Here is a 16,675-nt window from a genome sequence, read left to right on the forward strand (position 1 = left end):
AGGAATAAAAGGGATCCAAATTGGAAAGGAAGAAGTAAAACTGTGATTATTTGCAGATGACATGATTTTATATATAGAAAACCCTAAAGAATCCACCAAAAAACTTTTAGAAATAATAAATGAATACAGTAAAGTTGCAGGATACAAAATCAACATACAAAAGTCAGTTGCCTTTCTACACACTAACAACAAAGAAGCAGCAAGAGAAATGAAGAATACAATTCCATTTATAATTGCAACAAACTCATTATTTTGAACACCGTTAAATAAAGAAGCCAGCATCTATCCTGCCTTTCCTATACAAATTGTATTTCAAGGTAACCAAATATTGTTGGTTACCTTGCCCATCTTCCTCTATTTTGTACGTGGGATGCCACTACAGCATGGCTTGATGAGCAGTGTGTAGGTCGGTGCCCGGGATCTGAACCCGCAAACCCTGGGCTGCTGAAGCAGAGCACGTGAACTTAACCTCTATGCCACTGTGCTGGCCCTGAGGTATAATTTTTTATATTAAAAAGGAACAATAAAAGGAAGTAGAAGGTGTGATGGTGATACGAAGGGCCTGGGTTTGAGTCAAGAGGGCAGCCAATAACATCCCTAACTCACTGGATGGCCAGGGTCACACCATCTGGATCCTGAAGTTGAGGTGCCTCCGTCCTTCCAGAACAGGGTCAACCATTCTGGAAACCATTCTCATTTATGAAAAATAAGCACATCTTTGAGATCCTTTTCAAATTCTGCCTCTAAATCCAGTCCTACCTGACCAAAGCTGGAAGCCTGAAAGAGAAAAAAGCAAATAAAGAGAGGTCTAAGGACAAAGGATTAGGACCATGAAATCACTGGTAACTTTTAGAATCCCCACCCTTCCCTCCCCGAATGCCGTGTTTCCCCAGCAGTGAGACAGAATGGATGGGAGATGCTCCTGTTACAGTATTGGAATGGACGAGACCAGCCTGGTTGTTAACTTGGACCTGACAGGTGGTCTGGACTGAAGGGTTGATTTTAATTGCTACAAAACCCGAACTTGGTGCAAAATAGATAAAGAAAAAGCATTTCTTTAAAGCCCATTCTTGAAGGAAGGATGACCCTCCTGTTCTCCAAGGATAAGACTGTGCCATTGAGGGGATCCCTGGCTCAAATTCTTTCTCTCCCCAGCTCCACACGTGGACACCAGTGTACAATTTGTGGCTCATGAACATGCCAACGTGTGGCATGGAGGAAGGGAGGGAGGCTAGGTGGAGATGAAAACCTTCCTTAGATACCCCCACCAGGAAATATCTGTATAAGAGTGAAAATCAGGATAAACTTCAGAAATTAAAGTTAAGAATGTCTTAAATTGCAAGCTAGCTAGTTGTCTCTCCTTCCTATCGAAGGATGAAGCCAACACTACCTCAGCGCAATTCTGGATGTTTAAGTCCACTGGGAAATTGAGGTGTGACAAAATCCCAGCATGAGCATCCTGGAAGTTTAACTTATTTTGTTTAATTAATTCATTGACTTCTGTATTTCTTAGGCACGAAGAACAATAGAAGCGTGAACTGCCCTTCCTTCCAGTTTGAACAAGGAGGCAGGACGAAATTGATCTCAGCGGGGGAGCCGCCTACATGGGGACCGAGGATGGATTTTTTTTCAGGTACCATTTACAAGGATCCTTCCTGTCCTGCTTGTTGTTCTTTCTGACATCCTCCTCTCCGCCCCTGGAATGCAGAGGCAGTTTTCTTCTGTAATCCTTGTCTTTTTGAGCCCTCTCCAGGAAGAGACTGGGTACAATTCTTGCAAAGTTCTGCTGTCCCAGAAATTAGCGGACAGTAGAAAGGAAGTGAAAAGGAAGCAGGAAATGCCTTTTACCTTGTAAAATGTCTTATGGTTGCGAAAGATCAGGCGCATGTCCCGTACAAACCATTCCACTGTGTATATCTTCTCAGTCAGCCTTTCCTTGACCAGGTCCAACCACATGGCTTCCTTGAAGGGCTCACCATAATCTCGAATCTAGGGACGAAGCCACCAAAGGGTGATGTTAGCAGCCACCGCAACTGGAATGGATCCAACTGAAATACAATACAAGGCTTTATTTCCAGGGTAATAATGATAATAACACCTGACATCTATATACCAGGCTTTGTTCTAAACACCACCAATGTGTTAACATGTGAGCTCCACAACAACCCTTTGAGACAGCAACTGTAATTACCCCCATTTAATAAATGACGTGACTGAAGGATGGAGAGGTTAAGTAACCTACCCAAGATTTCACAGCTAAATAGTGGTAGAGCTGGAACTTCAACCCACAGTTTGGCTTCTGAGTCTGTGCTCTAAACTATATGTTATCTGGTAGAAAGACATTCCCACCTAAGAGAAGGGGAAACTGAGACCTGTGGGAGGTGAAGCAACTGCCTGGTGTCCCAGAGCTAGTACACAGTGGGGTGGAGTTTAAACCAGGTGGTCCCACTCCACGGTCTGCAGCTAAACCTTCTGCTCTCTGCACACAGTGGCAACCACAGGACTCATACTCCAAATTTCTAGAGTTCTACATAGGAGAGATGCCCAGGGGATGAGAATCATCAAATATGACTTACATTACATGGAGTCTCTGCAAAAAAGGAGCTTTGTGGATGACAGTAGGCCTTCAAGAGGAGGAACTCACATTTCTGTAAAATGTGAATAGGGCTTTAAAGTGAAATACAGCTCAGAGAATGTGAAGCCAGGCCTGGGCCTGGACACACGCAAACAAGAGCAGCCAAACACAGCCAGCCTTCCAACCACGTTTGCCAAAGAGCCATGGGGTCGGTCGGATTCTGTTAGGACGCGATGTTGGGCACTGAATCACCAGCCTCTGAAGCAAGACGCCAAAGGTTCCCTGTTTGATTCTCACATGTGAGGGGAAAGGAGAAAGCTTGGTGTTCACACCCAACTCACCAACTGCTCCTCAGGCCGCATCCTTCTCGCCAGCACCTCAGATTCCCTGTGACACTGCTGGCTTCCTGAAGACTCCCTCATCCTGCAGAAGGTGCAACTCCACGGGCTCCTGAGAGGTTGGGCATAAGTGAGCAAGGGCAAGGCCCCTGGAAACAGCCACTGTTCCTATGGCTGCCACTGTCCTTCTTTCAGGAATGGCCTATAGACACAGATGGAGGACAAAGGGGACACCTGCTGGATTCTCCAAGCACCCCATGTGAGGTCTGAGCCGATGACCTTCCTTCCATCGAGGGAGTTAGCAGGGGGTCAGCGGGTGGAGGATGGTGTCAGGGTGAGTGGTGGGCCCTCCTTTCCCCGTCTGAGCTGCTGGGAGCACAAGGAGCCTTGCCCACCATGCCTAAGTACTGGAAACTGGGCCTCAATCCCTCGGGGTCCCAGGCCTCCATCAGCCTATTGAGACTGTGGTGAAATGCAAGAACCAGGCCACGTTTCCTGCTTTTTCTGAACAGGCGTAGAACACAAACAACTGGTATTTTCTGTCCCCAACCCCCTTGGGCAGTAGTCTGCAAACCTAGGAAAGGATATCTCTCTGGGACGGTGGCAATGTGGGGGTCCAGATGGCCCAGCTGCAGACTCAGAGACCCAAGACTGTCAGTGATCCCAGATGGAGCAAAGGCTGCCACCCCTTAGGCTGCTCTGGGCCCCACCCACACCCACGATGCTCATGGTCCCGCTCTTCCTTCTGGAGACAAGGAACCAGACAGGGAGCCTGCACAGGGCATGCGTAGACGTGGGGCTGGTCTCACTAACCTCTCAGCCTCTGCAGGTGGGATGTGACAGTCCTCATGAAAGGCTCTCAGACAAGTGTCACAGCAGAGCAGTGGTCCCCCTCTACAGCACACCTCACATTCCTTGGAGTTTTCCCGCTAGAAGGGGAGATAATGTGGGCATCGCTAGGATCAGCGAGACCCACCGAATGCTGACGCTGCGGGGCTCAGGGAGACGCCGTCCCTGTGTGTTCCCAAGTGGACGCTTTCAACCCCACTGACCATGGCCCTCGTGGAGAATGTTGAGGGAGGACCAGCCTGGCCTTTCACTTGGAAGAGCAGGTGGCAAGAATCGTCAAGGCTCCACCTGAACCACAGACTGTCAGAGCCAGAAGGGACTGGAAGGTCATTTAAGCCCTTTTCACATAAAGTGTGGTCTGAGGACCAGCGGCACCAGCATCATCTGGGAACCGATTAGAAACACAGACCTACTGAATTGAAACCCACATTATAACAGGAGCCCAGGTGATTTTTAAGTACATGAAATTTGAGAAAACATAGCTTTGGTCAACTCCCTCATTATACAGGCCTGCAAAGATAAAAGACGCTTTTTTTTTTTTTTTTTTTTGCATCAAAGAAACGTAGTATCTGAGCCAGACTGGCACCAGGCTGCCCGTGCCTGGGTTCAGAGACGCTCCATCCGTTGCGTGCCATCCCAGGTGAGCATGTGGGCAGACTCACAGAACAGTGCCTGATGTTACGGCTGACAAACAGAAAGAAAGATTCACAACCACAGAGAGCTGCTGGGTGAATGGGTCATTTTGAGGGCCTGAGAAACCACATGGGTCTTTCTCGCAGCCTTAAAATGTGATCCAGTAAATTCTACAAGTGATTTATGTGAGAAACACAATCTTTACTGCCGGATAAAGACCCACAGGCGGGAGCACCCAGTTCCACTCCCGGCCCCACCAAACAGTGTGGGGCTCCACACGCACAGGGAGCGTTTTCTCTGCACTGAAGGTAGGAGGCAGGAAGAGGCATCCTTCTGCCTGTGCCCGTCTGCAGCACTACCCCTCCAGATGGATGGTGGGTGGTGAAAAGGAGGGAACTAGACCATCGGGAGCTGGAGAAAGGATTGAAGGGGCTGGGAATCAGTCACTTCTAAGGAGAGAAACTCTAGTACTACCCTCAACTGTTCATAACAAGCAGGAGGACCTGGGGGAGGGCAGAAGGGATGGAAATGTTTTGTCCAGTCTCAAAACTAGCCACTCAGCCAGAGTAAAAATTCCCCTTGATCTGGGGACAGTGCTCATCTCTGTCTCAACTGGGAAGGCTTCTTGGGCCCCAGGGCTTCATAAGGAGGGCTCCTCCAACTCTGAAGTTCAGGGCATCTTTCTGGCCTTCCCATCCTGAACTCAGCTTTCCATCCTGAACTTGCAGATATGCCCTTCTTTGTCCTTGGGGCTGACATTCTATGGCCATTCTTGCCCTCTGACTGGACACTTGGCCTTCTCTCGTCCAGGGTACAGAGGCCAGTTCCCCAGGTAGCCAGACCTACCCACTCCTCCTGGTTGAGACCCTGGTTGGATCCAGAGCCCTGAGCCCCCACCCCCATGATCTAGAGGGGAACAGTTTCCAACCCTCATGTTATGACAGAGAAATGATAGAGAAAGGACATACAACCCGAAAAGATAGAGAAAGGGCACAGAGCTCCACAATCACGTTCTGTAACAGAGTCTGACTCTGGATTTTACGTTTAGTGCTGACAGCTTCCAGCCCCACCTCTTTTTCTTCCCTTCTTGCCACATCTGGGCAAGCTGATAAGAAAGCTCATGAGCTCCCTCCCGCGGCCCCAGTGAGAAGTTCAAACCAGACAGGCCCGGCCCCAGCAAGGGACTCCTCACCTTGGCCCCACCCTTAACCATAATAAAACCTTAGGCTACTCCCTCTGTCCACGCAAGCCATTTCAGACCAGCTTGGGTACCTGCCCTGCTCTCCCCAGAAAGCCTCAGTCTGTGAGTAATAAATCTTTTCATACTCTCCTGGCTCACATGTTGCATCATCAGTTTTGATATCTGAACCCATTTTTTGATGGAGCACTGATCCCACTTCCCTGCAGGCAACCACAAGACAATGGGCTCAGCACGCATGGAGTCTAGATGGCCACCACTGCCAGGGTCTTTCTTTTCTTGCTTTGGTTTGCTCAGTGGCTCTGCTGCCTGCTGGCACTTGCTTTGAGTTGTGTTACTGCCTGCTGGGCCACAGCACTGAGGTTTCAGTAATTCACCATGAGGCACCTTTCCTTCTTTTCAAGTTTAAGAACAGGTCAAATTGGGAGGTTAAATGGAGAAACAAAAGAGAGAATCACTCCTGCTCTAAATGGTGCTTGTATAATGAATTTCAGTCCTTGAAGGCCCTGTTTGAATTTATTCTGGATTCTATAAACTATTTTAACAGAGGGGAAGGTCCATGGGTTCCATTTTATAAAGCTGATTGTAAGTGCTAAAGATTTAGTTTTATTTTAATTTATTATTCATTGGGTCAGATCAGTCACGCTCACTATGGAATATTTTAGGGCAATGGGTGTTATGAGCATGGGGCATTTAGATAAGGCAACAATTTCAATGGTCAAGGTGAGGTATACCTGTCTGTCCTCTATTTTATGTTTGGTAATTCCCCTAAATTATAGACGGTACTTTGTTTGAATTTAGTGGGATACAATTATTCGCCAAGGAGCCCCACCCATTAAAGTCTCTATACCCAATATTATTGAAATTACTGACGCCATCCACTTAGTAACTGGTAAATAATTGGCTGTCACAGATTTCACTAATACGTTCTGTTGAGTGCCCATCTCAACAGCATCTCAGCTGCAGCTTGCCTTCACCTCTGTGGGGATACAAAATATGGCTACCTGGCTTCCGTGAGGTACCTCAACAGCTTTGCCACTACACTCAGTCTCTGCAGGCAAGATCCTAACTGCATCCGACTTTCCCAAGGAGCACAGGGACGACACCACACCGATGACACCCTTCTCACTTGACATACTCATTAAGAAGATACAATTACTCACAAAGGAGCTCACAAAAAGGGATGAGCCATCGCCCCAAACATAATACAAGCCAGCTCGGCAAGTTCTGGGCAATATTTGGTCAATTGAGGGCTGTTCCATCCCCGACACTGTCAAGAAACAATTACTGACCCTCTCAATACCCGCAACAACCATCCAGTGTTTCTTAGCCTTTTGAGTTCTGGAGGTGACATCCTCCTCATTTACAGATTGTACTTATGCCCATTTAAACTGATACTTACAAATTGGCCCACTTTGAATGGGGCCCCTCCAACAAAAGGCTCTAGAATCTATCCAAAAAAATTTTAAAAACCAAAAAGCAAAAACCATCTTCCTTAGTCCAACACTACACCATTAGAACAGCAACTGCTGGTTGCATACTGGGTCCTTCTGGAGATGGAGCCTCTCACAGGCCCTGAGCCCAGGACTCTCTGTACCGGCTGTCCATTTTGCCTTGGGTCATGAGAGAAGCACCCTGCAGGGCAGTCACGAAACACATATTTGGAGTATCAGCATCAGGTCTCTTGATGGTACACACATACAAAGCTGGACACCAATGGAGACTGGGTTTATTGCAGGGCAGCACTGCCGTATTGGATAATGTGGCCTACATTGGGCAATTTGTAGTCAGAACTGAACCTCATTCTCATTATGCCAATGTGGCTTCTGATGGCTGGGACTGAAAGGTCAGGTCAAATGTGCCCCTGGCTATCATGTGCTAACACGTGGCGTTATGAGTAAGAAGGAACTATCATATTGGGGCCATTAATTAATGATCTGGACTTTAAATATCTTTATTGTTCTTTTTTTCCGGTTACAAAAGTAATAAATGACCATTATAAAAATTCCACCTGTACATAAATGTGTAATATGGGAGGCAAACGTCCCCTGTAATCCCATCCTGGAATAACCAATTCTTTCAGATATTTTTTTCAGTCATAGACCTACGTATTCACATAAACACAATTGGGCTCCTTCCATATATATATTACTACCAGGTTAAGCTTCCTGAAGCTTTCCTGATCTCAAAATCCTTGAGTGGTTTTCCATTAATTGAAGGATGAGTCTACACCCATGAACCCATCCATTTAAAAAAATACCATTCTGTAGACATATCAGTTTATTTTATAATACCAATGGATATTTATATTCTTCCCTAACTTTTTGCTATTACAAGGAACATCCTTGTACATATCAACGTGTTTCAAATCAGCATGGAAAAGATGGTTTACACAATAAACAGAATTGAGGACCATTGCTTTATCAACTTTGAATGAATCCAGCCAAGGGGCAGGCCAGCCTTCAGGGCAAGATGGGAGAGGAAGCGTTGCCTCTGCTGGAGGTTCACATCTAACAGGAAGCTCATGAATGGGACTTGTGTCTGGAGCACGTATCTAAGCACATAAAGAAGGGTGAGGAGGAACAGCTGGTGCAGCCAATGGATGACTGCCATTTTGACCTGGAGGGAGGTGCTGCAGAGACAAAGCTCAGTTCAAACAATTGTTCCATTCTGCTGCTACTGATAGTGAGCATGTTGAATTGAGGTATACTTAATGTTCAACCAAGGATGATCTTCTCGCCCTTTCACATACTGTTCTTGTCTATTTCAGTACCATATTTGCTTTTCAAATCAGAGTACTCTATTTCTGACACTTTTGGTTTGTAATCATCCAAACATCAAGGTCTTTTTCTGAAACACGTGTACATCATTGGCTTTTGTTCTAATCTTTGTTTTAAAGAGTTATCTGCTTCCCCATCTCAAGTTAACTACGAACATAATGGCAGCATGTACATGTACCAGTGTGCTACAGTAGTCGTCAGGAAGATGCCGTGCCTAAATGTGAAGGTGACTCAGGGCTGCGAAACTCGAGGACTTGAAGGCAAGCCTTTGGACACGGCAAGTCTGCGACACGGTGACTGAGAATGTGGTAGAAATTCACCTGCTATTTACCTCTCTCTTGAGACTTTTTCTTGAAGGACAGTGCAAAAGCCTTTTCTGAAAGAGAGAAGGGGTGAGTGAAGAGGTTATTCTGGAGGCTCTTCTCTTGTAAATATTGAAGTTCCCACTTCCTAGTGAGTACTGGTACCTGGGCATCCTAATGGGTCTCAAATCTAAGAGGTCTCAAAGAAAAATTGGCTCCTCCCTCCTCCAGTCAGTTCTTCTACTGGACTTCGGTTAAAGATAAAGCCATTTTTTTCTCTGTTACTCAAACCCAACACCTGTTAGTTCTTCTTTCCCACCCACTCCTTTTCCTTTCCATTCTCTCTAGATAAAATGCTTATAATTTCATCCCAGTGATAATTTTTTGAGTATTATCAAGAGACTTTATGTTGGGTTCTGGGATCACAAAAACTAACACTCTTGCTCATTGCTCTGAGGATGGAATAGTGTGCTGTGGAAGTGCAGAGGAGAGACTGACCATGGACAGAGTGGCTTGGAAAGGCTTCACCAAGGAGTCCAGATGGAGCAGGGTCTTGAGGAGGCTTTATCTGGTGGGGGACCCAGGGAAGCTGCTGGGGGGGTCTATGTCTTCATCTAGTTTCCTTCCATCCCACACTACCCAATATCACCAAGCTGAGCTTCTTAACTCTCTCCTGACCTCAAAACTCTTGCTCACACTCAAAGTTCTCCACCATCGGCACCAATATGTGTTCCTAACTTTATCACCCACAACTTTTTTCTATGAATGTTTACCCCTTTTCAATCATGCTGTTGAATTGTAATGGGAATTTCTTCAGACTTCTGTTATTGAAATTCCACTCATCCTTCAAGGAAATAAACTCATCCCCTATCTGTTTTTTGTCATCATACTACCTTCAGCAGCTGTTCTAGAGTCTTTCCTCCGCAATGCACACTCCGCTTCCAGTTCTTTGAAGGCGCCCGTTTTCCTTCAGCTTCAAATTCTTTTGGCGTGAACCAAACTCCCTTCTCATTCTGAATGCACTTCTCTGAGGCTCCTGTAAGATAAAGACAGCCCCTTCCAGGATTCATTTCTGTCCTCTGTGAATTCATCCCAAACCTCCCAACCCCTAATCGTTGTGTTCCACCTTTCTGGGTCCAGAGAGACTCCTGGTGAGGTGGGAGCAGTAGCAGGGGAGTGTGGAGTCCTCCTCTCTCAGATTGAAAGAGGGCCCTAAAACCAGCATGAATGGCGAGCGACTGGGAGAGAATATGCAATTTACGTGACATCTACATGTGGCAAGGACATGGCGATCAGTGTCATTGGGCCCATAGACAACTTCCATGTGGGAACGGAGTGGCCTGGCTGCCAGGTGTACCACGATGTGGAAAAGTTGGAAAGTTCCTCCTTAACAAGTGCTTTCTCTTTTTTTCAGCAGCCTAGCTTGTGGAGTCCATTTCCTGAACAATTACATGCGAGGGTATTTTTCTCCCTTCTGGTGATTCCTTCATCTAGAGGTTCCAAAGAGTAGAAGATCGAGGAACTCACCTTGTTCCAGTTTCTCCTTATATAAGATCCCTTTTGCCTCACCACAGGTCACAGGAAGTTCAGAAGAGTGAAAATCCACAGTTTCATCTTCAAGTTGTTCTGAAAGTAGAAGAGTTTAGAATTACTCAGTCTTCATTCTCTCTCCCTCATGAATTCTCCTTTCCAAGAATTCTAATAATAGTAATGATAATAACAATATCAATAATGCAAATGGCATAGGCAAGCTTTCTCCGGTTAATTTGCAGGAAGTCTTCCATTTTGAGTGGGAGATTAGATATATGTGTAGGGTGGTCACTAATAAACAAAACCAACACCACCACCACTACATCGAACAAAACATTTTACGTAAAGCATATGGGGCTTCTTTGGTGAATGTGCTCTAATTCACAAGCTAACTGGCCATCACCTAAGGATCGTTTATTCCATCAGCATCCTGCTTATCCCTCTGTGGCAATGGAAGTTGCCTGCCCCAAACATTTCTTTGTGTCCATGTAGCTGGAGAAAAAGTCCTCATCTATGATCTTACTGCCTGATTCAAACCAAGGCAAAGGTAAATGAGGTGGTTAGCATTGAGGGGATGGCGTCAGTTTTCATTGTTTGCTGTCCTTTTTCATTTTATGGCTTCCCTGTTTCTTCTTCTAAGAATAAAAGAAAACCCTGAAGAGCTCGAGACTAATCTGGAAATTGCACATGGAGAGATTTGGCCACTGAGAACCCCTGAGTAGAGGTGTGGGGTTCTGATTCGGGAGAAACAGCTGTAAAAGGGTTTAAAATAAGTACAGGCAATTCCTGCTTTCCCTTTCCCAGCCTCATCGTGGATGAATTCATTTAGGGCAGACTGCAGGAGCTGTTTCTTGAGGGCGAACGGAAGGGCTGTCCATGGCTTATGCTGATGATAGAGGATGTTACATCTGGAATGAGGCTAGGAGAACATCTTGTCCAACTGACTCTCCTTTGCCTCAAACACTTATTGAAGGAGCCAAAGAAAAATGTATGAGATAGCAAGAGCATCAGTGGAAAAAGAACAGAGCAGCATCAGTGGCAAAGAAGTCACTAGCTACTCTGGAAAGATATAAACTAGACAGAGTCAGATTGAGACAGCAGAGATCCCTGAGAAGTGAGGGTATGGCTTCTCCCACAGAATCCCGGAGGATGCCCAGCCCTGCAGGACCAGGGACTATAGGCTAAGTAGGAAGAAGGGGTGGGAAGACCTTTGTTACAACAGCTGGCTGGTGCTCTTGCGTGGGGTGGCCAGCTCCACCACTTGTCTCCAGACTCTGCCCACTAAATATGGCCCAGTGGATGAAAGCACAGCCATGGGAGGCAGACTGTGTGGGCTTGTGATCCTGGCTCTGCAACGTATTAGTGAGGTTCCGTAAGTGTGTATTATTGTTATCAAAGTTGAGTGGGGGCTTTGCCACTGCAGCTTCCTAACTTGGCTGACAATGTAGAGCCACGGGTAACTCTGGACCATTATTGCAAACCCCAAGGGGGGTTAGCATGACAACGGGGACCTTCCATAATTCTCTGCCTCATGGAACTGTCTTCTCTAATTCCCTGGGGTAGGTGTAGGTCCAATGAACACAGATGTCCCATACGTGCTCGCAAGCAGATGCGGGAGTAGTGGGTGGCTTTGGGAGCTGCAGGCAGCAAGCCAGGGTGCAGAGTCGTGGGCAGAAGGGGCACTACCTCCTTTAGCTTGTCCAGGCAGCTCACCGAGTCAGGCAGGACCTTGTGTCCTGAGTATTTCTGAAGTCACTGCCCTGCCCCTAAGGGAGGGAGACAGCTTTCTGATCTGTTCCTCCAAATCCTGCATTTGGCTGAGCCCCACCTGCTCATCTCAGCGAACAGGGCTTTAAAGATGGAACCTTGAGAGGAAGGCCTGCTTGGAGCCCTCCGACATCTATCAGATCACCATTTATAAGTGTCAGCAAACAACAAGGAGCCTGCTATGAAAAGTGAGCAATTAAAGAACAAAGAGAGTTCGTGGAAATGGAAAGCCTGGTGGAGGAAATGAAAAGAAATATCTAACAGAGACAAGGAAGAGCAGAATGGAAAAAACCCAATTAGTGATGGGGAAGACCAACACCAGGAATTCTCACAGGACACAGGGAAAAGGCCCAAGGTGAAAACTGTGCCTGGAAAGACGTGGCCTGGGGGAAGATCTGGGAGCTCCATGATCTGTACAAGAAGGGTCTGTGGGGAGATGGTGTGGCCGGAGGAAAAGCAAGCCAAGGAATAGGAAAAGCAGCACACGCACTGTACCTTTATTTTCACAACAACCTGTAAGAAAGGGAAGGCAATGATGATGACCCGTATTTATAGACGGAGGACTCAGACTTGGATCTGGAGACGGAATTCCTAGTGGTCACCACACTGTATAAGGTGGAGCTGGCATTGAAATCCAGACGTGCTGGACTTCTAGTCAAGTGCTCTTCCCATAGCGTCAGAAATGCATCAACAAGATGCTACTTCATTTGGTCGATAACAGCACAGAGACGTCCTTCGTTAAACTAGAAGGCATGATGAGGGCTAAGGAGGCAGAAGAGGCTGATACTGATGAACAACTGTCAGCATTCACTTGGACTCTTGCCTCCTACTAGTGTTTTCTAAAAAGACCAGGGGGTGTTTTTGTTTTTAGTGTAAAGAACAAAGGACTTGGTATTAGAACACCTGGTTTGATTTTAGCTCATGCAAGTCTTTTACGCTCTAACTGAATCCATAAAATGAGCTGAATAATACTTATCTGAGGACTATATGGCAAAATGTAGAAAAAAGTGCTTTTCCAACTGTAAAGTGATGTACATTCTTATATTGTTATCAGAGCCTCTGCAGATGGTTGCGTGGGTTGTGCACTGAACAAGGATTCCACCTTTCTTGGAGGTGGAGGGGCTCTGATTGACATCAGAGACCTCTATTTGTGCGCTTCTTACAACAATCTTCCAGCAGAGGGCAGCAAAGGCCTGGTTTCAGGAGTCAGCTCTACACATGCAGGGAAAGCGTGTTGAGAAAGGGGCGCTTTTTCTAGTTCACCTGAGCGCACTGCATGGGTGAATGGAGGCCCTGATCTTGGTGCTCATACTTGATGAAGAAGGATGAATAATGTATCGATCTGACAATCATGTAAGCACAAACTCCGCGAGGCACGGAGGAGACAGAGCAATGAGCAAGACCAACCCACTTACTGACCTCACTTGACTTGCACACAGTGAACAGGACGTACACAGACAGTTAATTACAGTTGTGAGAAGGGCCATGGAGAAAAAAATACCAGACTCCACGGAGGCAGGTCAGGGAGACCTAGCCTTGCCTGACGGGGCAGAGAATGCTGTGTTCAAGGTGAGGCCTGAAGACGTGTAGCAAGGGGAGTGAGGAGGATGAGGGAATTCCCTTTGGGGAGGGACTGTGTGTGGGGGACGGGGGGGACACACACTCAGGAGGGTCTGAGCAGGCAGGGGGCTGAAGCGTTCAGAGGCAAAGTGGCCTAGGCTTTGAGAATTTGATGGTGGCCCCTGGCCTGTGGGTAGGGATTGGAAAATCCACGTGGATTGTGTTCTGCTTCTTGACCTGGGTGCTGGGGATGTGAGGGATTTTCCCTTAATTCCTCAAGCTGTACACTTATGGTATGTGCCTCCTGGGGTCACCGTCCTGCTCTCCTTCTTGCTCTTTCCTCTCCTCCTTCTCTTCTCGCATTTATTTTTCTTCTGCTTTTTAAACTTACTTCTTCAGCATTATCTTTTGGCACTCTCTCTGTCCTCTTTAGGCACCAGCCACATTGGCCTTTTTTGCCCCATTAAATTATTATTGAAGTCTAATAGATGCTACTCCAGGGTCTATAGACTGGTGCCATCTACAAGCCTGTTTGTTGCAGGTCTACAAAAATAAGGAACTTGTTGAAATAAGTCAGACGGAGAAAGCCAAATACTGTATGATTTACTCGTATGTGGAAGATAGAACAACAACAACAAACAAACACACAGATAAGGAGAACAGATGGGTGGTTACCAGAGCGGAACGGGGTGGGGGAGGGCGAAAGGGGTAAAGGGGCACGTGTGTATGGTGACAGATGGAAACTAGACTTTCGATGGGGAACACGAGGTAGTCTATACAGAAGTTGAAACATAATGATGTACATGTGAAATTTCTATAATGTTATAAAATAATGTTACCTCAACAAAAAAATAAATAAACCTGCTATAAACACTCAAAAAAAATAAGGAGCTTGCAAGTCAATGGTGACACTGAGCACACTGTTTTCATAGCAAGACCTCTCAGTGGGGACAGCAGTGTTTTGATTTCTATTCCGGTCAAGCTCCTGTCGCGTGGTAGGCTGGCCTGCTGAGTAGCATTGGTGCAACATGCTTACAGAAAAATGCATGTGTGTTTTCTTTGCCTTTGTTTGCCAAACATAGAAAAGGCTTGTTATTTCTGGTGTTGGTGAAGATGTAGGGGAAAGAGCACCCATTCCATATGGACAATGGTGCTCACATAAGACACATAAGGTGTGTAGTAGGATCTACCAACCAGGTGTGTGTAAGTTCACTCTATGATGTTCACACATTGACGAAATTGCCCCATTGTTAAGTGACACATAAATGTAATTACTCCTTTTCTTTACTGTGTGTAACTTTCTTTCTCCGCCAGACTCGCAATCTTCCTTCCTGTTTCTCTCTTTCCCCTTCAACTCCTCGTTTTGTTCATTAATTACAGGCGTATCGAGGGCAGGGCTTTTGTCTATTTTGCTCACGGCTGAGTCCCCAGGACCTAGGACAGGTGCTTGGCACACACCTTCACTCAATTCATCTTTGTTGAACTAATATATAACAGACAGATTTTTGAAAATATTAGGATCATGTTTTTTTCATCCTTATAAATGGTAATGCCCTACAGTTCCCTCATTATGAAATTGGTAACTTCCAGGGGAAAGGCAGTTACTGGCCAAAACCGAGAAGTCACTGCTCAGTTGAGACTGTTTTGGATATATTACACAAAATATTGAAACACAGAGTTTGTTGGGAGCAAAAGGGGATTTCTGAGTTACAAAAATTACCTTTAAATGCCAAAAGGAAAAGAAAGGCTTGGAGATCTGAAAGTCAAGTTTTCCTAGAAGCCACTGGTACAGAAAACTCAGCCTATGACGGAGTAAGTTTCCTCCAGCCAAGGAGGGCAATGGGGCTGGGAATTGAGAGGAAGAGACAAGGGGAGGAGAAGGGCATGCAAGGCGGTCTGAGTCCCCTCCCAGGTCAACCCCGAGGATTGAGGGGTGCTGGAAACAAGCAGGAAACTCAGAGGTGTCCAAAGCAGTGACACTCACGTCGTGATGCATGTTTGGGAGCTGAGAGAGAGGCCCTCCCAGGTTGCCCCAGACCCATAAGGGCAGGAAATTCAAGAGAACCCCACGGACTGGCACACCTAGAACCACAGAAGAAGGAAGGAGAAAGGAGAGGGGAGAAGGAAGAGGGAGAGAATGCAAAGAAGAAGGAAAGTGTGATGAAGACCAAGAGAAATAAAACAGAGGAGCCAGAAAGATGCAGCTTCATAAACTGCTCTTTCCTCTGCTGCAGATAACACTGGTTTTGTGCATGCAGTAGATGCACGGTGAGCAGGCACTGGTTGGCTGAGGCAGTTTTGAATGCTCAGTGACTCCACGTCTCACTCCCGTTCGGGATCGGGAGTCTGAAGCCTGCCTGCCCATTCAGGTTTGCCTTGTCTGTTCCTCCTGGCTCTGATCCTGGACTGGACACAGTCCTAATCTGAAAGTGGACTGGTGCCTCCTGTCCACCCCCACCTCCATTCCTTCCCAGTGATAAGAGAAAAGATGCTTGTTTGAACCAGCATGGCATCTGGGTCGTCCTTCTTTCGTGAACAGGAGTCCTTTGACTGGGTGGCTTGGGGGCAGGGGTGGGGCTGCCGTGCTCCAGTGATACCCGGGTGGCCGTGTGGCTGGGGAGGAGGGCATGCTGGTTGGCCAAGTGATGACCCAGATGAACACCAAGGCAGTAAGGACCTCATGTTTCTTGCTTACCTCTTGACAGCCCTTTTTGTGGACTTGACTGGCTACATTTTTCTCTCATCTTTTCTAAAACAGAAAAAGAAAAAGTCATGTCTATGGCTATAAATATTGATCTACAAGCTTGAGATTCAATACCTTTAAGTAAATTTTTTACTGTCTTTCCATCCCTTTTGAAGGCAAGAAAACCATCTTGCCTTATCTGAAAAAAGTACTCCATTTTACTTGGAAAGAAAGAAGGACTGAATAAAGAAGTAACAGAGATATACTTAATTATTAACATTTAAAATATGCCACTTTCCAAATTAATAGCTAGTTTTTTCAAGACTAGGAGAAAATTTAGAGAAAGATTGTTACAAGCCATAAATATAAAATATTTTTTTAGCTGAAATTCAAAGCCAGAAATCATACAGGTAAAAAATGAACAGATTGACTATTTAAAAAATTATAATGTTCATACTTT

General features: G+C 46.1%; 1 protein-coding gene across 1 annotated transcript in view; it reads right to left on the reverse strand.

Moving 5' to 3' along the window:
* Positions 1-202: 202 nt before the first annotated feature.
* SP110 (SP110 nuclear body protein) overlaps positions 203-16,675 on the reverse strand; it is a gene marked incomplete at its 3' end in the record, with an annotated part of 42,178 nt that continues 25,705 nt past the window's right edge. The window contains 9 exon segments of the mRNA NM_001433483.1: positions 203-777; positions 1,849-1,989; positions 2,577-2,648; positions 2,917-3,025; positions 3,727-3,842; positions 8,705-8,749; positions 9,569-9,711; positions 10,203-10,301; positions 16,228-16,281. Coding sequence (NP_001420412.1) covers positions 694-777; positions 1,849-1,989; positions 2,577-2,648; positions 2,917-3,025; positions 3,727-3,842; positions 8,705-8,749; positions 9,569-9,711; positions 10,203-10,301; positions 16,228-16,281 — 863 coding nt within the window.

The sequence above is a fragment of the Equus caballus genome, chromosome 6, assembly GCF_041296265.1.
Source record: "Equus caballus isolate H_3958 breed thoroughbred chromosome 6, TB-T2T, whole genome shotgun sequence".
NCBI lineage: Eukaryota > Metazoa > Chordata > Mammalia > Perissodactyla > Equidae > Equus > Equus caballus.